Source organism: Mesocricetus auratus, unplaced genomic scaffold, assembly GCF_017639785.1.
Source record: "Mesocricetus auratus isolate SY011 unplaced genomic scaffold, BCM_Maur_2.0 Super-Scaffold_100007, whole genome shotgun sequence".
Taxonomy (NCBI): Eukaryota; Metazoa; Chordata; class Mammalia; order Rodentia; family Cricetidae; genus Mesocricetus; species Mesocricetus auratus.
Genome location: NW_024429191.1, coordinates 22,550,465 through 22,574,168, shown reverse-complemented (window position 1 = coordinate 22,574,168; position 23,704 = coordinate 22,550,465). Strand labels below are relative to the sequence as shown.

Genomic DNA, 23,704 nt, shown 5'->3' with positions numbered 1-23,704 from the left:
TTGGAAACATGGTGACAATTGTTATAATTTTGAAAGGGCAGACTAAGTTTCTTCTCTTCAAAGTTTTTGATGGCAGGCCTCATAATACTTTCAATTAGTGCAGATTCAGTACTGTGAACTCTGTGATAGGTATGGCTGTCAGTTGAATTGACATGCTTAGCCTTTAGATGGTTCTCCTAGAGTCCCTACCCTTTGCAAAGTTACAAGCATAGACAAAAACCCTGGCCTGTGCAATGACAGCAGATTCCAATTCTTTCTCTCCTTCTCCTTTTCCTCCTCACATCTTTCTGCTCCTCATCCCACTTCTTCTTCTCTTCCTTTTTCTAAATCTGTCTTGCTTTCTCCTCCTTCCCCTCCTTCTCTCCTCCCTCCTCCTCCATCCCCTTTATGTTCCTCCTTGATGATTTTCTTCAACACCATGATTCACTTCTTGACCTCAGCACTCTCCTACTGGGGCTTCCTGAAATTACAGACAGGTGTCATTATGCCCAATCCCTTATTGCATTTTAGCCAGAAAAATCTAGGTGGATTGGGGAAGACTTTGCTCGTTCTGTGCACTGGGTTCAAAACTGTTTGGTAAGCTTCCAAAATCTGCACATCCTTCAAGAAAGGATATGTGGAAAGTCTGATGTTATGGATCCACTATGCTGACTACCTCAGCAGGTACCAATATATATTCAAAAATAAAGCTAAGATGAATCTGGCACTGTTACACTGAATCTTGAATCACTCATTCATATCTGAGTTATGGGAGTTATCAAATAAACCAGAAGCAGGCATAATGAAGAATACAGAACAGTCTGTCATAGAGTAAACTAGACTAAAAGATAGCCGACCTTAATTACATCTAAATATAAAGTTTTCAGCATGACTGGTGGTCAAAATTACAGTAACGTTTTCAGTGCATGGGGAGCAGCATAACAGTCCCTTTAGGTTTAATTTATATAAACTTCATTCATTTAGTTTAAAATTAGCAGCTAACATTTTTATCCAATGTGTGGAATGATACTAGGAATTAGAGAAAAAGCAAAGTCTTATCTTAAACTTCATGTGGGGGAACATACTCTTAATGCCAACATGCATTCAGAAGACTAAGAGGTTGTAGGATCTCATGTAAGTTCTGGCCAGCCTGAACTTTATATGGAGAAACCAAAACCAAAACCAAAACAAACAAACAAAAAACTGAAACAAGCAAACAAGCAATCCTAGCTTTCTTTCCCTCATTGTGTAGGGCATTGCAGGAGCAAATTGTGTAGCCCCGCTACACTAGAAATTCTTAAGTAGGTTTTCCTTTTTTTACCGGCTTTACCAATCCTTTAATTATCACAGAAATTCATAGACATCTTCTGAAGCATGATGTCATGCTTTACATAGAGAATGACATATTTGTTACAGATAAATGGTTTGTGTTTTATAGACTAGTTGGATTGAGATAGAGGATAGATGTTAAAGTTGGAAGAGTAGAAGTTCAAAATACTATATTACATTTTATTAAAGCATAATCAACAAGGCACACTCTGAATACATTTTCGAAGGTTGGCCAAATACTTTCTTGATACCTCTTGTTGGTTTTGTAAAATGTATATTGAATTTGAAATTAAGGTGTCACCTTTGTTGTACAGTGGGGAAAAGCAATAGGGATCCTTTGAACATTTCTGAAGAAAGAAAATTGAAACTATACACACTATCATTTCTTGTCTTCACAAGAGGCTTCAATCATCACAGATCCCCAAGGAGTAGGGAATGGTGTCTACTTTCACAATGAGCTTTCCCAGGTTCAAAACCTTTTTCTCTGGGTATAGTTATGTTGCTCCTGACTCACCCTATATTTCTAGACTCAAGAGCTCTTCCTGCTGCCCAACCTGCAAAATAGCTAGGACTACAGACTTCAAGTATTACATCATCTAAAGACCTGATTTGGGCAAGTTTCAAGGAATTGGATCTGAGAATTTATATATCTATTCAAAATAACTCATTGAAGAATGAGACAAAAGCTTCTCCCAGTTCAGTTTTCATTTGTTCAACTGACAGATGCCCCCAGCTACAATCAGTAAATTGATATAATCTTTTCATTAACTGGTTCCTCTACCACAAAGCATCATAGGTAGCAAATTCCTAATGAGTTTTACCTGTCCTGTATAGCTTGTAATTCACAACTTCACAATTTAAGAAGAAATATGTTTTTGTTTCCTTTCCAAGGCTAGAAACATTCTAGCCTATCGGTTTTGGTTTACAGAAGCAAGGGTGGCAAAAATAACAGGCTACACTGGAAAAGGAGGTGTTTTTCTTCAGGAGACACACACATCATGTCAGGTATGGCAATAGGGTATATGAATAAGAGGTATAAACAGCATTTCCAGCCATACTCCCATACCTCCCATAATCTTGAATCTACAATGATGAGTATTATGTTCATTAGGTCAAAGTTTAAGTTTATTTGAAGATCATAATTAACTTCAAGGCTGTGTTTAAATCAAACCAGGTCATAGAGGAAGGAAAACTTGTGATTGTTTTCTTGCACTTGAGTTTTGAAACTTGCCATAATAGATATTGTCTCATAAGTAAATGAGGATGAGTTTAGACATAGAATTCTACCCACTGACTCAATTCTATGTCACAAAGAAATTGTAATTCACTGATAACTTTTGTCCAAAAGCAAAGCGTTCAATGTTTGGTTCATGTCACCTTCAGTCAAAGCACCAATATTTTACTTTATCTTGTATTTTTAAATTTTATTATTTATTTATTATTATTTGTGTGTGTGTGTGTGTGTGTTAGTATATGTGTAGAATAAGTGTAGAGTCAGAAGAGAACTTATAGGTGTTGACTCCTAAGCTCACAGCAAATGTAATTAATGAACAAGATTGGCAAAAAATTGAGCTGTACCAACATTCCAGCCTGCAGGAGGGAAGGTCTCAGGAAGCTTCACTTCTAGCTGAGAACCTATTATCAAGAACTACATGGCTTCTGAGAGAGAAGGAGTTGTCATTTTTTCTTCAGCAGTGTAGCCACTGCTAAGATTCCTATGTTCCAGTAAATAACCCCAGACGAATGCTCATACAAGCATCTCTAATTAGATTGTTAAAAAGAAGAAGAGGTCCCAGAGGGATGAGAGTGGGAAGAGGGAGTAGTGTGGGTGAATATAATCAAAATATATTATGCACATGCATTTAATTATTGAAGAATAAATAAAAATATTCAATTTAAAAAGAACAACAAAGTGCCTAAGTGCGTGTTCATTGAGGCTGAGAAGGGCTACTATGTTTAGGAGTGTGAATACTTGATGCTCAGGTTAAAAATCAGGCTTGTAAAGACTAGTTCTTATTCCATTTATATATGGAAAATAAATATCTCTTCCTGCAAATGAAATGCATCAATAAAGACAGACTCATTATGATGATAATGATAATATGCAATTCACATTCTCTGTGTGTTCTTTGTATAGTCACATCTAAAATTTGAATAGAGACAAGGACATTTATGTAGTTAACTAAATTTGCAGATATAAACTGCGAAGGCAGCTTTGAATTCTTGCTCATCTACCAATTTGCTGTATGATCTTGGCTTAGTAATGTAAGCTCCACTGAATCTCAACTCCTTGCCTGTTAAAATACAGGAATGAAAAGAAGGTGACAGAACACATAAGCTCCAAAAGAAAAAGTAAGATTGCAGAGGGAGACCAGAAACTATCACATGGGAGTAGAGTATTCGAAAGGAAGTGGGGAAAGAGGACCAACAAGACTGAAGCATCTATGCAAACATCGCAATGAAACACATTGTTTCGTATGCCAACTTCAGGAGAACTAATATAATATAAAATGGAGTGTTATATTTTGGCCATTTTAGGATTGATTAATAGTATTTATTATCCTCCAAGGTTTCACATGTTAAAGGCTTAGAATAGAGCCTGTGGTGCTTTTGGGAGACAATGTAATGGTTAGGACATAGGGATACTAAGAGGTTATAGGTCATTGTAGGCATGCTCATGAAGGAGATTTTGATGTTCTAGTGCCTTTTTAAAACCTATTCTTAATTTTGAAAATCCTAACTATGCCAAGTTACATTTATCATGATGTGGATATGTTCCTACTGGCAATAGGAGCAATGAGATGTAGAGTGAACCTCTAAAACTGTAAGACAAATAAACCTTTGTCCTTATAAGTTGATTTGTTTCAGACTATATTTTACAGCAATTGAAAACTAATTCAGTAGATCCAGCCATATGTCTGGCATATGATTAGACAGTAACTCCATTGGTCAAATGACAAAAGGTCACCATTTCTAAGATTCTAGTAACTTGCCAAATCTACAACACATAGAATAAGTACAAATGCAAACTATTTAGGCAGACAACACTATTTTTTGATGTCTTTTCTCCAGTGTTTTAGTTTTCAAATGATTCTACAATTCCCCTGTGATAGAGTAGCAGTGACTTCCTGTCACAAGTGTGAGCCTGATGGCTTTAAGCCAGACTCATTACTCCTCCCCTTCTCTCTGCCAGTGATTGGTGTTGCAATGGAAAAGACAAAATATCCTAAGAGAAGGAGGACTGCTTCCTAGTAGGCTCCTGCATTCGAAGGAAATGCCCTCTGGGCAAGAAAGAGGAAGCATGAAATATTTTGGCTAATATGAAAGTATTGTATCAGAACAAGGGGTTCTGTTTTGTTTTGCTTTTGTTTTTGGTTTTTATTTTTATTTTTTTGAGACAGGATTTCTCTGTGTAGCTTTGGAACCTATCCTAGAATTAGCTCTTGTAGACCAGGCTGGCCTCAAACTTACAGAGATCTGCTTGCCTCTGTCTCCCAAGTGCTGGGATTAAAGGCATGTACCACCACTGCCCAGCTGAACAAGGCTACTAAAAAAGATTTGGAGTTGCCTTGGCTTGGTTCTTCCCTCTTTCTAGTTTTATTGTCATTAAACAGTGGCAGAAAATCAGAAGAATCTCATTATAAGAATTAGCTATCTCTTCAGATAAAATTTCACCCAAGGCTGAGAGAGAGAGAGAGAGAGAGAGAGAGAGAGAGAGAGAGAGAGAGAGAGAGAGAGAATGGCAAGTTCTTCCTTTGTAGCCCAGGCTACCCTAGAATTCTAGTTTAGTCTCAGATTTTCACCTATCCTTCTGCCTCAGCTTCCTGAGTGCTGGGATTGTACCCTACAGGGCTAATGTAATAATCTTTTGAGGAAAGTTTAATGATATAACATTTTAAATCAGCTCTTTTTGACTTTATTTAAGTCACCCAAGTTCTTCAATGTGTTTTTAAATCATTTAGCCTGCTGTTCTCTACAGCATCAGAACAAACTTGAAACATTAGGTGTGTATCTGTTAATCTCACAAACAAGAAAACTGAAGATCAGGGAAATTCTTTAGTAAAAGTCACTGAGTTCTTCCAGAGTCTCAGCTACGCAGAGGTTGAGTACCCTGACTTTATGAATCCAAATTAGATTCTGTGACTGCTTATGACAATTATAGAAGCGAGAGGAAAGTTATTTTAAAACAGCTTCACATGCAATCTGTGATTAAAATGTGCAACTCAGAGAGAGAGAGAGAGAGAGAGAGAGAGAGAGGGAGGGAGGGAGGGAGGGAGGGAGGGAGGGGAGAGAGAGAGAGAGAGAGAGAGAGAGAGAGAGAGAGAGAGAGAGAGAGAGAGAGAGAGAGAGAGAAAGAGAGAAATCTAGGCATGCATTCCAGCTTTATATAGTCCTAGCCCAGTAACTTACTGGCTTGTATGGGATCGTGAATATATCACTGAAATTTCTGGATTTCAGCTTCTGCATGTTACATGAGATGATTTATGCAGGTGATGTCTATTCTTAAGTTCAAGATAGACAATGCTAATGGACCAGCTGCTCTTGGATTCAATCGCAGCATCCTCAGTGTAGCTATCAAGGCAGCATGAGTCATCCGGAGTTGGTACTCAAGGAGTACTTCTTTGCGTTCCCACAGCTAGATCTTTGCTATTTCATAGGAACCATAGAACAGTTGCCGTGGTATCACAGGGAAGGGTGCAGAGATCACAGAATCTGAAACCTTGACTTACACCCTACAGACTAAGAGTTTGCACCCTAACAGGGTCCTTAGGTTACTTGAATGCATGTTAAAGGTTGACAGGAACTGTGATAATCATCAATCCTGACCATGTCACTTGACATTCTAAACGGTGATGATATCTGATTAAAAAAAAACCGAGACTCTGCAAATGTACATGCATACAATGTTCCTCACTCAAGCATCTGGGTTAACCACAAGTAAGGCTCCACATAAACCTCCCAGGAAAAAACTGGGGCTGCAGACGGAGCTATAATCTCCACAGCAGTCAATGATTTCTTACTCAGCTGTGGTCTGATGGTTTCTGTGCATTTTGCCAATTACACGCTGAATTACCCTAGTGAGCACTTATCAAATGCACCCCCTACTCTGCCTCCCCAACTCTCTCCTTAGGAGAACTGCTGTTAATCTGACATAGCCTTATCAAACATCCCTGTGCCCCATTCTAGCAGCCAATTTCCCTTAGCTCAGAGGTTTGATGATGATGGCAGAGAGTAAATGTTGCTAAACTCTGGACCATAGAGGCTACACTTTGAGCAAGGAAATGAAAGAAAAAAATTTAGAAGATATGCCAGAACACAGTGCTTAGTTGATGACTTGACACTTTATAAAGGAGAACATTTTTGTGGTCATGTGACTTCATTGGAGATTTTACTAAAATTTATCTTCTCTGGCAATCAGAAATTCTGACCTAATACTAAGCCAGAAATAGAGCTAAGGGTTATTTAGGATGTTGGTGATTTAAATATTGTGGCCTTAAGATGACCCTCTATGTAACTGTGTTTTGGGATAGTGGGTAATTGGAGACATTTCAAGCAGATGACTTCATTGATTTCTGATTTTATACAACCTTAGTAAGTATGTGCTTTTAAGAGATATCAATATTTGAGACTTGAATAATACGCTCATTGCTACAGAGTGGACAAAGGTGGGGACAAAATGATTTTCAGTCTACCTAAATAATGTCCTGTGTATTCATATCTCTCAGAGCCATTTTTGTTGGGATAAAGGGATTGAAGTGCCCTACAGATCAAATTATTACACACTTTCAACATTGGGATAGAAGACAGTGCTGTAATGGGGCATGCCATACCAGAGCACTTGCCTTAGTTATCTAATTGTTGTGTGACCTTGGACTAGTCACTTCTGTTTATGGATTAGTCTCTTTGTTAATAATGAAAAGATCTTTCAAATGTCCCCTTAGAGTGAAATGCTATTCTTACAGTGGATGAATGAGTGACTTTTTCCCACTTACATTTTTTTCAGAATGAAAATTTGTATTTTACTCTGTGATATTTTTCATTTTTCCTGAGCACACCTTTAAATGCAACAACCTCCTCCTGTGAAACTGAGTAATGTGCATTATCTGCATATTGAATGAACTAGTGAACAGTTAATTATGACTGCTGATACTATTATAATCATCTAATAGTGTCCAGGGCAAGTTCCAGCAGACCCAGTGTTATGACAGCATGGAATTTAGAAGTGAAAGTTAAAAACCAGAAAACATTCTTAACTCTGTCCTTCTGCTCTAACTGTTCAAAGTCATAGTTGCCATTTGCAACTGACAGCTGCTCTTTCAATAATTTTCTGCCTACCTTCTGTCCTAATTCTTAAGACCACCATTTCATGACAGAGCTGAAAGTCCCACTGTGCAAAAGGATATTTTGGAGATCACTGTCCTTCCACCCCAAACACACACTGCTAAAAATGAGTCTTGAGACTTGAATAGGCTGTCTCCAATCAAAGGTGAAGCTGGATTCATGAAGCTAGAACTCTCTGTACCCTTAAGCCATCAATAAAGAGACTGCTATTCTCTAGAAGCAATCCTTTGGTAAATATTTAGTGAACTATCATCACATTCATGATGTTCTTTCCAAATCTGTATTCTTGTGGGAGATTCTATGCTACCCTGCCAAAGGCAATTAGAAACAGAACGAAGTGTAGCTGAGAGACTGTCACAGGAACAAAACTCATGTGTTTGGTTTCAGTTAGGCCAGCATTCTCAAATAATCCCTGAGCCTTAAACATCGTCATTGAGTGCAGAACTGTGACTACAAGGGATTATGAAGGTGTAAGGTATGGGGGTGAGAGAAGGGAGTTAGATAATGTGTAGCAAACATTAGAGGAGGAAGCTCTAATACCCCACACCACAGGGATGTGATAATTCATTATCACCTTGTATATTGCTGGAAGATATAGAAGATAAACGGAAGGTTCCTAGAATTAAATACTGAACAAATGATTAAAACATTAATTATCCTAGTTTAAACAGAGCATACTGCATACATGTATTGGATTATCATATTGCTCTTCATGGATGTTTCCAATAACAATAATAGTCCTTGCTCCCAGCCTGAGGAAATGTGTAATACTCCATGAAGTAGTGTTTTTGTATGTGGACTCAATAGTACAGTGTATTCTCAAGGAGGCAGCTGAGCCTGGCTGCCTACCCCTCTCCTGACTCAGGTATTCAGCAAAACTCCTCTTTGAGGAACCTCTTTAAGGTATCCTTTGAATCTGGGGAGGAAGCCTGCTGGAGCTCATCCATCTTCCAGAAATATCTATACTCAGAGCTGGTAGAAGTGAGGAAAATAGACAGCTTGTTTATTGTCCAGGGAGATTTCAAAAATCATGTCAGTGTCCATTTTTGTTATGTCTCCCTAGGTACCCTTTGCCAAAATTAAATAAGCATCAAGCTATCTCACAAAGATCATTGTAGCAGAGGTCCTATCAATCCTGAATTTACATAGGAACATGAAACTTGCTGGAGGTGTTGCATTTTTTTCTTGTTGTGAAATAATTCAATATTAATAGGAAGGTGGTTAATAAAATTTGATGCCAGCTCTTGATTCCCAGAGCTGCTCATGGAACACACACTTTCTCTTCTTTCTTTTATTTAATAAACATTTCATACGCCTTTTAAGGTTTTCTCAGGAAGAAATTGTTTCCTGACCATAGAAATTTTACCTCATTTTTTATAATCTGAGACTCTCTCCATGTAAAATAATTATTGTGAAATTACTCATGCATTGATAAATGCAGGCATAAGAAAGAATGAGAAATTAAATATTCATATTATGTGTTCCTCACCCAAAGTTCAGGAGTTTTAAGAGGCTGATCATTTGTTTTAAAGTTGAACACTTTCAGACAATATTAATTTACTTTCTTTAGGATATCTGATTGTCCACTTTACGAAGTTATTTTTCATTTATAGCCAATAATAGATACTGAAGTTTTATGAGCAGTCTTTTTAGTGTCTACAGGGGGAGAAAGTTTTCACTCTTTCAACTTTTATGCATATTATCCTTGTAGTTCAAGATAACACACATCTTAAAGTTAGCCTGGGTCTTCTCTGGATATAGCTATCTAATGATTTTTCCTTTCCATTGCTATTCATTATTGAAGTAAATCTATAGGTCTATAGTTTATAGAGTTTTAATAATGTTTTGCCCTTATTTATTTGTGGTGAACTTCTAGATCAGTTGTAAGTTTTCCTTCCTGCTTTGTCCTGCAAGAATTTTAGTACAGCTGAAGGTAACCACATTCTAATGTTTGAAAGGATTTCTTGTGGAAACTGTCTGGGCTAGATGTTCTTTTTAAGGTAGGGGTTGCCTTTTTATAGTGATCCTTTTAGTTTTAGTTGATGCAAATGTAATATTTCCACACTAATTTTCTAGCCTCCAGAAAGATCATTTTGCCTTCAGATCTGTGCCCTCCCCCCCACTCCGTGTGTGTGTGTGTGAATTTGTATATGTATATGTGTTATGCTTGTATGAGGTAATCAGAGCAAAACTTGTAGCAATAATTTCTCTACTTATACCATGTGGTGCTTGAAATTAAACTCAGGTCATCAGCCTTTGTTATAGTGCCTCAGTCTGCCCAGTTACTCCCTTAATCCCCATTACCATTTCTGATCTTTTGCTTTTTCTCCATTTTACTCTTCATATAAATTTTATCATAAACATGATCTTGAGATGTATTTGCTTATGTGCATCTTAGGTAGATTTCTCTGAACTCTGCTTGCATTAACCCTGTCCTTGTTTACATATATTTTCTGTGAAGTGCTTCAGTTGGAGGGAGTGTTGCTTTCATTTGTTTTCTTGCTTCACCTTTCAATTTCTGTTTTATTGTATATGACTTTTTAGACAGAAGATAAAATAGATCTAGTATTATTTTAGTCTTTCCTCTCTCTAATGCTTAATTGGGCAGAATAAAATGTGTTCTTTCTGTTTTCTTCCTCTCATTTTAGAGGTGAAATATACACATGGTACACTTCTCTATGGTGCCAATATCTGAGCAAACCACACACAGAACAATATAGGGAGTGATATGTAAATAGACGTCATTTCATTCTGGACCAAAAGTGTTCTATTTTTATATCAGGAATTAACAGTGTACAAAAAATGTCAGCAATATGATGCTCATTTTATAGTTGTTTGTAGTAGACACTCCTGAGGATTTGACATTCAGTATAAAATATTGCCTCCATTATTTTGATTTATACTTGAAAATGTGGAAAACTAGTGATAAATCTGATGGTAGAAGATGATTATCTCTATAAAAGAATAGCCCAAGCTTGAAGCAAAGGCAATATTAATGATGGTTATACCCGTGTGTGGAGATACAGTTGTTTGCCTTTGCTAAATCTCTGCCACCATCCCAATATTACTGGGCAATTTTAATTGATAACTGGGTGCTCTTATCCTGGTATTGTATACGTCCTTAGAATATTAACTCAGTCATCTTAGCAGGTAAACAAGGCAGAAATTAGTAACTTCAGTTTTCTGCCAAAAACTTAAAACATTAGACTATCCAATGCCATACAGCTCAAGAAGACAATAACACAATGTAGACCCTTTTCAGTCTTATTCTAGAAAGTCAGACATCTTTCTGCTTCCCATGATTGCAAGGAACATCTTGATTATTTAGCATATTCCAGCTCTAATTAAAAAACTATGTAAAATGATCAGTGTTAATTCATATTTCAAATTCTGACTACAAACATAAAACAAAGAGTGTAAGAAGAGAATGAAGACATATCTGGGAAAATAGACCAAGTCAGAAAACATTAAACTTCATACTTCATTGTATACTGTTGCTCATTCTCTTTAACCAGATATGTGAAAACAGATCTTGAAAAGCAAGGGTCCTGATCATTGAGCCATAGAATATTGACTCTTTCAAGCTATCACTCAAGCAACTTGGCACATAAGAAGCAAAATTTCTTCATAATATTCTCATGGTGAGAGGATGTTCTGAATTTTCTTGGTGTTTTATCCAATCATCAGACTAACTGTAATAATTCAATTAGGTTTTTAAAGAAAAACAAGCAACATTCTTCAAAAATTGTTGTCATTAGTCTAAATACCAACTTCTATTCAAACTGATTGCCATTCCTCAGAGAATGGCACAAAGACCAAAGAATGAAGTGTCAATACTAGTGAAGCCAAAGTATTTAAAAATACAATGTTCAAAACCCCCAGGCGTCAAGTCCTCACAGGAAATGTTAAAAAGCCGTCAGAATCACTTCATCTCCATCAGGAAATGAACATTAAAACACAAAATCAAGTCGTGCCAATGAACTAATGGTGGATGATTAAATGGAAGGCTAAGGTTTATTGTATTCTTTCTCTTCCTCTTATTTTGAAGGTGATATGATGGACAGTTTGTCAACTGAGGTCAGAGACATGGGGATTCAGAACCCCAGATCTCAGTAAAAATAGATTGAAACTTGATTACCAGTTTTGGACAGAATACTTTCAATTAGTGTCTTTGTCTCTCATGAAAATAGTGTCAGGCCTGCCAAAATAATGCTTATTTATAAAAATAGATAACAATAAAGCAAGGATTTGATGCAAATATAACAATCTTGGTTACAAACAATCTAGGGCAGAACATAAAGCTTCTGAATTCCAATATTCTAAACAACTGAAGAAAAGTTTAACTTCTTACTCACTCAACTGTTCAAAACACCCAGCACTAAAAACAAGGAAAGCCAAGCTATCTTGTAATACTGCAATCTCTCCAAATAAACAATGGGCATATGCAAATCATCCTACTTGCTTTGTTCTCTAGCATTGCAAAAATTTTCTCAAATCTGATGTCCACACAGTTTATTATATTGAAGACTCAAGTAGGTCTTCAGGGGAGATTTCTGTTAGACTCAAATGTGAGGGCACATGCCTATGGATTATCTTTATGAATTCCAAACATTATTTTAATGGGAACAGCTAAACAAATTTGTTCCAAACAGAAATATAAGCACATGGATTTAAAACTGGCTATCTAACCGTATACAGAGAGAAATCGTAATTGGTAATCCGTCTAGTTGGGGAGAGGTTTCCATTATGGTCCCACAAGGATCGATACTGGGTCCAATTTTGTTTAATATCTTTATAAAAAATCTAGAAGACAAAGCAGAGAGTGTGCTAATTAAGTTGACTGATGGCACTAGCAATTACGGTGAGCTTGGTATACATAAATGCTATTGGCTTCAGGAAGCATAAAGAAAAAGACCAATGTTAATGGAGGATGGGAGAATGCTGATTAGTTGGTTTTCAAAAGAATTTTCCGAGTTAATTCTAAGCACTGGGTGTGCATTAAAAAGGTCTTAGCTGCTCTGCATTACAAAAGATTCACCAAAGTCATAAGGACGACACAGAGTCACAACACCCTAATGTAGAATAAAGAACATCAAATGGGGATTTTTTTGGAAGAGTTTTTTTTTTTTTTTTAGAAAACTGGTGGCTGTAGGTTTAACAATACAAAAAAAGCAGATTGGAGGGATTTCAAGTGTGAAGTAACCAAGGCTGAAATTGCAAGAATGACTAGATTCTCGAATATACAAATACATAGCAACCAGCAGAAAAAGAACTCAGGAAACCACTCAAAGCATAAAGCAGGGAAAGGTGTGTGGGTGTGTGTGTGTGTGTGTGTGTGTGTGTGTGTGGGTGTGTAACTTTAGCCATGGAAGCAAATCAGCCAAAAGCAAATTCTATCAGAAAACACACACACCCACACCTGAAAGCACATAGATAGGCTTTGCTCGCACCAAAATAGATTTTGCATATTTTTCTCATTTTGAGGGGTGGAGTGTATCATACATTTTGAATTACTGTAGAAGACTCCTGAGGAAAACATCAGTAAGTGTCATGCTGGTTTGAAGCTGATTTTGAATTCTCAGTAGTTTGCAGTATAGATTGTTATATAAAGAGAGGTGAAAGAGACATTGGTTTGAAGTCGATTTTAAATCTTAGTTTAAAGTATAGATTGTTAAGTAAGGAGATGGGAGACACTGGTTTGAAGTTGATTTTAAATTCTTAGTAGTTTACAATATAGATTGTTACATGGGGAGAATTAGAAGAGACACTGTTATGGATTGTCATGCACAGGTTGCCGATTGCACAGATGGACTAATATGGAATGAGAGTTGTACTTTTGTTTTCGTCAGTGCTGTGGAGCACACACTAATTACAGAGCAGGTACTAGGGCCTTGATTAACTTTCCTGTGTAAATGAAGCTATTGTGTGTTTTCCTTATTAGCTTTGGTTTCTGAGTTACTTAAGTGAAAGGATGGGAAGTACTTTAAAAGCTGAAATATGTTTTCAAAAAAATAACAGCAGATGATAAATAGAAGTAAAGAAAATCCAGAAGCAACCCCATCTTTTCCTTTTGACCTTCCCTGTCTCATCCCACCCTGACCTTGGGACTGTGCAGTTTAAAACTCACCACAGCTTAACAGACCCAGTCTTTCCATTTCTAGGAAGTCATCAAAGCAGGGGGAAAAATCTAATCCCTCTTCTAGCAGCTGATTCTTTTCTTTGCTAGAGGAGATAACAATACTTAGCTGATTATGTATCCAATCTTGGGGGAAAATAACCTTAGAATTACGCTTGAAAGAAGGGATATTTCTGATAAGAAATAGTGGCATTATGCATGATACCAGCACAAAAGAAAGGATTGCATAATCAGAACTCAATATGGATCTCCTCTGACCTTTCATGCTGCGTTGAAAGGAAAGTCAGTATCTTAAATGCTACATGGGCATCTTTTTGTCTTAATCTAATCAAAATGATGCGCTACCCCATGAAATGACTGACAGAATTTGACACAATTGGTTGCTTTGAAAAGGTGATCTCCTTGCTGTAATCGTAATTTCTGACATACATATATTCCTTTTTAGGTAATAATCTACTTTGGTTCGAATCAGTACTACTTGGTATGTAGATGGCCTATTTAATATGAAAGCAGTAGTGCTTAATATATCATTTTTATTGACACATACTATTTAATGAGTGGCTACTAGGTAATGAAGGTTCTCTTACACTCTTTTCACATTATCATAATAATGTTCAAATAATCTATTCATAATGACTTTATGACAAAAGAATTGGCCCTATTATACTGATGAAGAATTGAAGGCCAGACAGGTTGGCTCCTTCTATTTTCACATATGGCCAAATAGTAAACCTGATTGTTTCAAAATTTGATGTGGAATTATTGTGCTTGATTGTTTTACTGGGGATCTGATCAAATAAAAACGGTCAAATCATGTGGTCAAGAAGAAAGGAAACCAACTCAAATATATTATTTGGGGGCAGGGGAAAAGGCCACTGTTTCTCAGGTCTGAAGTAGGAAGGTTAGGTGCTCTGGGCCAGATGATTCTGTAGCATGTGAAACTATTCTGGGTATTATGGGATGTTTACTGGCACCCTTGGGTGCCTCACATGAAATACCAGTAGCAACAACCATTTTCTAGCTTGTCAAAAAATCCAAATGTCTCTAGACATTGTCAAACTTCTCTGTGGGACAGATTCCCCTGTTTTGAGAACCACTGTAGTAGGAGCTGCCTTGGCATACCTCTCTGTTCTCTCTTTTTTTGTCAAGAATACACTGTGCCCACCTTCAGTCAGGATGATGGACTTTTCATTATTAAGAAGTGCCTATTCCATGAGCTTTTCTCTGCTTCCATCCGGAAACAATTGAATTTAAAACTTTGTAAGGCTCCTTTAGGTTTCACTTCTTTAAAATCTCCACTGATTCAATCTTAAATTTATCATTTAAATGCAAATTAGTATAAAAAGAACAAGTAGATGAAGGTATAAAGGGATCAAATGTTATCTTATTAAGTCAGTCTTGCATTAGGCAATTGTTTAAAATCATTTCAATCCCTAGTCCTAGGAGACAGTTTTATTTAGTATTATTTCTGTTATCTTTACTTGGGATACAATATTTGGTAAATCATGAAAAGGATTTAACAGCATTCTTATTTGTCAAATTGAGAAAGCCATACCAATAGGCTGGCTTTTTGCTGTCTACCAGCCTAAAGGTTCCAGCTATGGAATACCTGATCACTGGCAATAAATTGAAAGTTCCTAGACTCCATGCTTATTGGCTTTCAGAGATTACATATAAAGTCTATCATTATAGATATCATCTTCTGAGGGAGAAGAGTCTTTAATTAAAAAATAGTCTGCAAACAATTATCAGACTTATGGTTAATTTGGGAACATGACTCAGGATCTTCCGTGGAGTAGGCTACAAGTAAATTCCAGTGGTGGAGCTCACTTGTGTTCTATCCTTGGAATTAAATTGAAGTCAAAGGCATTAAGATGTCAGTGACCCAGTTAATTATTGTTAAGTTTAATAAGTACAGGTGGTTTAAATAAATTCTTCTTCTCCAAGATATCAGCATAAACTATGTAATCAGTCCTGTATTACATAATATTTCATAAACACTAGGACAGATGTAAAGCAAAAACATTATTTAATCTCAAAAAGTTCAAACATGCAACTGTTTAGAGCAGAAAGTAATACAATAGCAAATCAGATGAAGTTACATTTGGATCAGAGATGCTCTCCTCCATTAAGACTACTACTAAAACTCTGAAAGAGAGGATTCCTAAACTAGAATATAAAATGTATGATGCCCAGACATAAGAGAAACCAGGATTTAGTCTTTCAAAAATTCTCTTGAGGAGATTTCACTGAGATGAAAATCTGTCTTCAAGATGAAACAGTGTGTAAAGTTGTGCAGGAAGTCATTTATCCTCCTTGAATTAAGGAAAATGGGTGCTGGGGGGAGTTGCTCATGCAGGGAAGTGTTCTGGGGTAAGTGGTACCTGGGCAAGACATTAAGTAACCTGTGTCACTTGAGAAAATTACTCCTCTTTTCCCTACTTCTTCTTATCATTTTGATTACTTGGAGGAGAAAAACATCTCAAGTTGTTGTTGGTAGGTAATTAACTCATTTCTGAAGTTGTTTATATCTATTTTAAGTCAAAGAGAATGTGGATCTCAGGTCCAGAGCCTTCATTAAGTAGTATAAGCAACAGTTTAATAATGTAGTTTTATGTTATATTTAAGGTCATGTACCAGCAAATACTATTGAGTAAGATGAAATTAAGTTTTCTTTTTAGATAAATTTAAATGAATAAGTAAATTTAGAGAAATGTAAATTAATTATTACATAAAATTCTCATATGAAGAAAACAGCCTGTGTGGTTATCAGGTAATGAAGTTTGAACATCCCCATTGTTAACAGAAAGGGCATCCAAGCATGGGTGATGCATTTTGGGAGTCAATTTTTGTTTCTCAACTATTATCTCTGTAATTTTGGGAGAATATTACCATTCCCTTCTCCAGGCCCTGTTTCTCTATGTCTTAGGAAGTCTATCAAGCTCTACAGCATTACTCTATGAGCATAAGCAATGAGAACTGTTTTCCCTGTAAATGTACCTTATTGACATCCAGGCGCATCTTTTCATTGTTGGCATTAGCAGCCTTCTCAGCTGCTTTCTTTTGACGCTGGGGTCCTCTCCCAAAGAAGATGTAGTTGACCAATGCATATTCCAGCAGGGCCATGAAGACAAAGACAAAGCACCCCATTAGGTACATGTCGATGGCTTTTACATAGGGAATTTTAGGGAGCGTTTCCCTGAGGTGGGTGTTAATTGTGGTCATTGTTAGGACAGTTGTGATACCTGGAGAAAGAAAGAAAAGAGGAAATGTTAGAGAAATAACATTCGTGTTTCCTTACTGTTCTCACAAAAGCTAGTGTTATTTATTTATATGTACTGATATATTTGATGGAGATTTATCATAGAACAACCTAGTGGCCCTACCTGGAAATATGCATACGTTAACTTACAGTGAACATGAGTTGTTATGGGAAATTTCCTTTAATTGTATTTTCTATTTGAAGTTATATATGAAGTTGGGCTTAGAAATAAGAATTAAATATTATGATAGACATGTATGTTTTGTCAAAACTAGTATAGAGATGACCCTGGTTCACATTCCTGATGCGTCAGGAGCAAGAATGTGGATTATAGGGTTGCTTTCTGAAGAATGAGTGGGTGTTTCTCAGGCAACAGGAGACTGGAGATGAAAGGTTAACCAAGACTACATAATATCATGAGTGGAAAAAATCATGTAAAGGTTGGTTTTGAGAGAGTTCACACACTTTAACATGATTTCAAGATCTTTATAGATCTATTAGAGAAGAACAGAGGTCAAATGAGGGCCTGCCAAATGAGAGAGAACACTGAATGCTGGCCAGATGCAGACTGGGAAGCACAAATATGGACACATGGAATTTAGGAAAATCACTCTGATGGCAGTGTGAGGAATGGAGGAACACAGTATGAGGCAGGGACAAAGAATACCAGCTAAAAGGTTTCCATGAAGATCCTTATAAACAAATAAAAATGAAAGTAAATTATACAGATGAAACACAAATCAGTGCAAACATTTGGAAACTGAAGACAGAGGGTTAAAGAAACAGGAGCCAGAGTGCTCATGTTTTTGAGTTGGACAGCTGAATACATAACATACAGATGTGAGACACAGATAAGTTATAGAGGTCCTTATTGGAAATGTCACTCTGGGTCAGACTCTAATCTCTTGTCCAGCTAGCAGGCATCTCCAACAGTGGAGAGCAGTTAGTCTCAAAGCTGTCACTGGAAGGTAAAATCACTGGGAGTTCAGAGTCCTCTGTATAATACACTTCAGCTTTGTAGCAAAATAGTGATGAGAAAACAAAGCACAGAGGCCACTGTCACAAAAGTGAGAAGTTGTACTGACACCATCTGAACTCGGATGCCATGGACCTTCACCTTCCAAGCTACCCTAAATCACCTCTCAAAACTTTAATTTCATTTTTCAAAGGCTTCTCTGGTGCAGTTTCCTCATTTAATTCTATCTCCTTAATGATTTTCATTTTGTTATTAGTAGAACCTCATGAGTAGCTACACAAAATTAGTCTGGACCCCAGTTCCACTTTAGATAAGGTGTTTTCTTACAGATTTCACATATTCCTCATTATTTGTTTTGGAATACTTTCAATTTTCTTTTACTCCTTGTCATTTCTCCTACAGGATATACTATATTACACATTTACCAAACCTGGCATTGCTGACTTTAATATTAATCACTTGAAAATAATTGTGTACCTGATAATAAGTGATTCAAATACAAAGGTATTTTAGGCACTTCTCTTAAGGCATCAATAAGTTACATCTTTGTATAATAGATACTAGAATTTTACTTTATGAAAGCAGGGTTTATTGCTTCCAGTTCTTTATTACTGTTTTATGAACATGAATCTTTGCCTAAAAGAGCACAGAAATATTACTACATACAGACCTTTCTCCAGGGGCTCTTTCAGTGCTTACGGGAGACTACCACAAAACTACTACATAGAAACTGTATCTGTTGTTAGCCTATACAGGTGGGTTATTACTCTAAGAACACAAGTGACAGAGACTTAATATATTGCTGGAAGTCACTGCTCCTCCCTTCCACCCTCACCCTTGATCCATCTCAATCTAACTTAATAGCACTCAATACTCCCCCCATAGAACTGAAATTATGTTCTATCATTTATCTATTCAGTGTCTCTACTTCATGAGGAATAAAATCAAAGCTTTAAGTCCCTTAGTCTCCCATCACCTACTGTCTTTTCCTATGGCATCTCTCCAGTCCTCTGCAGGATCCCACTCATATTCCTGTTTGTTCAAATCCCTGAGCTTCAGGGGCTTGAACTATAACCACTCAGATATTTTTTCTGGATCTTTATTTTGTTGAAGTCTTTTCTCCTGTAACAACTCTTGAGTGAGGTCACCCTTGATCATGATAACACTCCCAAGGCATAGCTACAAAATGTTGCTGACTCCTCTCTATGGATTCACTGGATGTTATCATGTTTTGTAGCTCTTCACTTTCTTATTTTCTATTTTTTTAAATGGGCATGTAAAGTTCATTATGACATTTTCAAACATCATTTGTATTGCTCAATTTCCGTCTTTGTCTCCAGCCCTGTGTCCCACTGCTGCCTTTCCACTCTAGTACCCAACTTCCTGCTTTCATGTGTGCTCTGTCGCCCTCTTTCCTTTCCTCAACACCACACCTCTTTTTGTGCCCTGATGATTACATTTCCCGCTTCATTGACACTCGTGCACATATTTATACATATAAACATTAAAAGTTATGGTTTTCATAAGTTAAAAAGGTGACATTTTTTTTCTTTCTGATAGCATCACTTAATGTAATTTTCATATTAAGCAAATTTTCCTCAAATTTTATTTTTTATAATTAAATAAAATTCCCTGTGTATATGGTTCACATTTTCATTATACATTCTTTTCTTAGTAGACATCGAGGCTGCTTCCATGTCCTTGCTGTTAGGACTCTTATCTATCTTTTCCTGCTAGAATGTAACTTTCAGAAAAGGAGAATTGCATTTTCAGTAGCTCATTGTGTCAGCACATGTTAGATGCTAAGCAAATGTTTTTGGATGCAAAATGAATGGTTTTTAAGCGAGTGAAATGACTGAATCAGAGTCTTACGATGAAGTCAAACAATCCCTTATTTTAAAGGGAATGGTCAGAAATGTAAACAGTAAAATCTGTGCAAGAGGTCATACAATTTACTTTACATGAATCTCATAAAAATGTTTATGAAATGCAAGTTATTAAAAGTTATTCAAATTTGGTGTTATAACAGACATATGATGGACAATACTACAGTGGATGTCCCAGTATTTTGACTCTTTTGTCTTCTGTCTTCTACATGGGCCTTGAAGTGCGAATACGCCCTCAGAAAAATTTTTGCTTATACATTTGTTAGATAGCACATATCCATCCTGAGGTGGGGAATAAAGGAAGCATTTCACAGGAGAATAAGCATGGAGACAGATTGTGCAATTATGCAAGTATTATTATGTGAAATATGTGTTGATGAGACTATCAAACTAATGAAACCAATTTCATTACCAACAGCTCTACCATTAACTAATTTTGACAGGGAAAAATTTTAATTTGTGTTTAATTGATTTAACGCTGAATCAGATGATCACCAAAGTCTCACAGCTGAACTCTTGTAATGTGAACAGTCCAGTCTTATTGTGTGACCCAAAATTCTGGGTGAAGAAAGTTCATGTTACACACACACACATACACACACACACACACAGGAGGGTAAAGGAAGGATGGGGGAGAGGGAGATAGAGAAAATGCAGAGAAAGGGGAGAGGGAGAAAGGAAACGGGAGAGAGAGGACTCACAGTTTGCCAATGGCCTACCTAATGCAACTCGTGCAGCAGAAGCATCATAGTTAATCCAGAAGGAGACCCACGAGAGGATGGTAATCAGAATGGACGGCATGTATGTCTGCAGGATGAAGTAGCCAATGTTTCTCTTCAGCTTAAAGCTGAGGGACAATCTGGGGTAAGAACCTAGAGAGGCAATTTGAGAGCATCATCATTATCCATCAATATTTTTAGGGGAAGGCCCATAAAAAGTTTGTATTTCTTCCCTAAATGTAGTTTTAGCTGCTGGTGAGGAGCATAGGTTTCCTGTAAATCCAGTTTGAGATCCCAGGTATTTTAATGAACAGGGGGGACTCAAGTGTGGAATATATCCTGTTCTTACCAGCAACTAAAGAATCCTTGTTCTTCCTGCTCAGCCTCATATACTACATCAAAGACATTTATCCTCTGCAACTGTGAAGACAATGCAATTTGGAGCAGTTACTCTGTTCCCTCTTTCAATTCTTTCTTAATACATTTACCCTATAATTCTTTTAAATATAAGAATAAAGCGGTAGGCTCTAATGGCAGTAAAAACAACTTCAGCATCCACAGGATGCATCTTCCATTTGTGATCAGCACCCAGGTATCTGCAAGAGTTTTCACAATGCACATCCTTTTTGCTCCTTAACAAATTAATTGCTTGTGTTATAGTCTAAAGTAGTGGTTCCAAAACTGTGAGTTGTGATCCCGTCAGGGGTCAAAAGACCCTTTCATAGGGGTCATCTAGACCACTGGAAAACACAGACTTATATTGACATGAATATTCAGAAAAATAGCAAAATTACAGCTATGAACTAGCAATAAAAATCATGCTATGACTGGAGGCCACCACATGAAAGGAGCTTATGAAAGGTGGAGAACCACTAGTCTAAGATAAATATATCACTCAAGAAAATGTAGAACATTACTACTTTTAAATAAGATTTATGGGAGGCAAAGAATCAGTGTTATCCTAAGGACATAGCTCTTAGTATACACTAGGCAACCAAAAAACCCAACCAACAAAACACCCCACCCCAATATCAAACAAGACCTGAGTGCTTTGATTGTGAAACTCTGAGGAGTTAACATTACAGAGAAGGCATACAGGAGTGTAAAGTCTTGGAGTGTAAAAGGTTCACATTGTAAAATGCAGGAGAGATGAAAAATTCCTTTCCACCCAGTTACAGGGATTTAGAAACCTCAGACTTATAGGAAGTGTCTTGGCTGTTTTTTTCCACCCCTCTTAAGCTAGAGCCAACTTCGCATTTTCACTAAGTCACAACACAACTTTTTCTGGAAATGGTTTACAGCTCTACAAGTTTCTGAATCCTTAGCAGAAAGTCGATTCTCCAAATCTACAGAGATAGGGTAAGTTATTTATGTGCCTGTTGGAATAATTTCAACAAGAAAAACAGCAAGAGGAATATTCCGGTAAGCTTATTACTTTCACTGAAGTAGTTTCTAGAAAACGAATGCCTTCCTGCATCTTTTGTAAGTGAGCTCATGCAGCCACCCACAATATTACAGGTGTATGAAATGAGGGAAACATGTCATCTCAAATTTGGAAGGCCTTAGTGCAAAGAGAAGGTGGAGCTAATAAAAATCCCATGCTCTAAAGAAAATGTGGACTTTAGAGGATGCCATGCTATAGTGATAGATCCCTGCCATATGAACTGTGTCCTTGGCAAACTATGATTGGAAAAATAAAGTGCTAAAATAAAATACCAATACTCCTCAGTCTGATCCAGCTCTTCCTTCTTCCCCCTTTCCATACTCCCTTTTTGTCTCTGGCAAATGAGAAGTGAGGAGAAGACATGTGCTCTGCTTGAGATTTCCTTCCAGAAAATACCTGTGTGTTTCTGAATTGTACCATGGGAACTCTTGGAAAATAGGAGTTGTAGCATGGCAATATTGTTGTTTCCTAGGACACAGACCCAAGAAAAGGAATCCTGAAAAAAAAAACATGCTGAAGTTGCTTTTGCTTAAACACTTCCCCTCTGCTACACACCTGTGGAGAAAACCACCTTCTTGGTGATAAGTTTATAATCTACGATGGAGAACTGAGGAAGCTCAATCTTCGTCACCCCTGTGACTGCGTTATCATCGCCACGCCAGTAAAACTCAATGTCATCAGTGGTGTATCCATCTGTAAGAGGAAACACACATGAGTGCACAAAACCGAAAAAAAACACAGCTGTTTCTGAACACTTGTGTAACAGATGGCCTCTGTGTTTATCAGAAACTCAATAATAGTAAGATGTATGAACTAGCCATCTAATCACTTTCAAGTCTACTGAAACACTTCAACCTCACACAACCTCATCTGAAGGGAGGTATCACTGACATCACAGATGTCAAATGCTGAGGGAAATGAACAGCACCATCCTCTCAGAAGTAGGAAGTGGTGCACATGGAGTTCAGATGTGATCTATGTGACTGTGAATCTTCTCTATCTATGAAATATGACACATTATCACATCACCCTAAATCATGAGTAAGGGATGATAAAAGAAGAAAAAAATAACAGTTTAGTGCTGAATGCCATCAAATACCCCCCCAACATAGAACATTTGAATTGTAACATATTTGGTTTCCTGTCAGAAAAGACTTCATCATGAAGAAATGAGTGGTTTTTCAATATTCATGTACCACATCTCCCCAAAACATCTCTGTTTTTATTCTCTGAAGATTTTTTAAACCCTCGAAAATTCTACTGGTGCTAGTAGTTTCTTTTAGATCCGTATGGATTATGTTCCTTAAAAATGCACAGTACATTCATTTAATAAATTGGTGCTAGCATTCATTTAAAAATAATTTGTTTGACCCACAGGGTGTTCATCATTGGATATTCTCAAGTGAAGTGGTTCTGTAAAATGAGGACATAGTGTTTCAATGCTAATTCAAATCCCTGAATCTTGTCAAAGGAGCACAGAAACCAAGAGTGCAATGAATAGCACATATTATACTGTAAACAGTGTTTTCAGAGACATATGCAACAGAAACCAGTGTATATTAACAATCAATAGATTCATCTAACATTGCACCAAACATATCCCTCAAGCAAAAGCATGCACCATGTCTTTA

At 37.0% G+C, this 23,704-nt stretch overlaps 1 protein-coding gene across 1 annotated transcript in view; it reads right to left on the bottom strand.

The window, feature by feature from the left end:
* Gabrb2 (gamma-aminobutyric acid type A receptor subunit beta2) overlaps positions 1-23,704 on the bottom strand; it is a 221,053-nt gene that overhangs the window by 17,189 nt on the left and 180,160 nt on the right. Inside the window, exons 7-9 of the mRNA XM_005071932.4 lie at positions 22,629-22,766; positions 20,630-20,782; positions 16,787-17,031 (exon numbers count right to left, since the gene is read on the bottom strand). Coding sequence (XP_005071989.1) covers positions 16,787-17,031; positions 20,630-20,782; positions 22,629-22,766 — 536 coding nt within the window. The remainder of the gene's footprint in view (positions 1-16,786; positions 17,032-20,629; positions 20,783-22,628; positions 22,767-23,704) is intronic.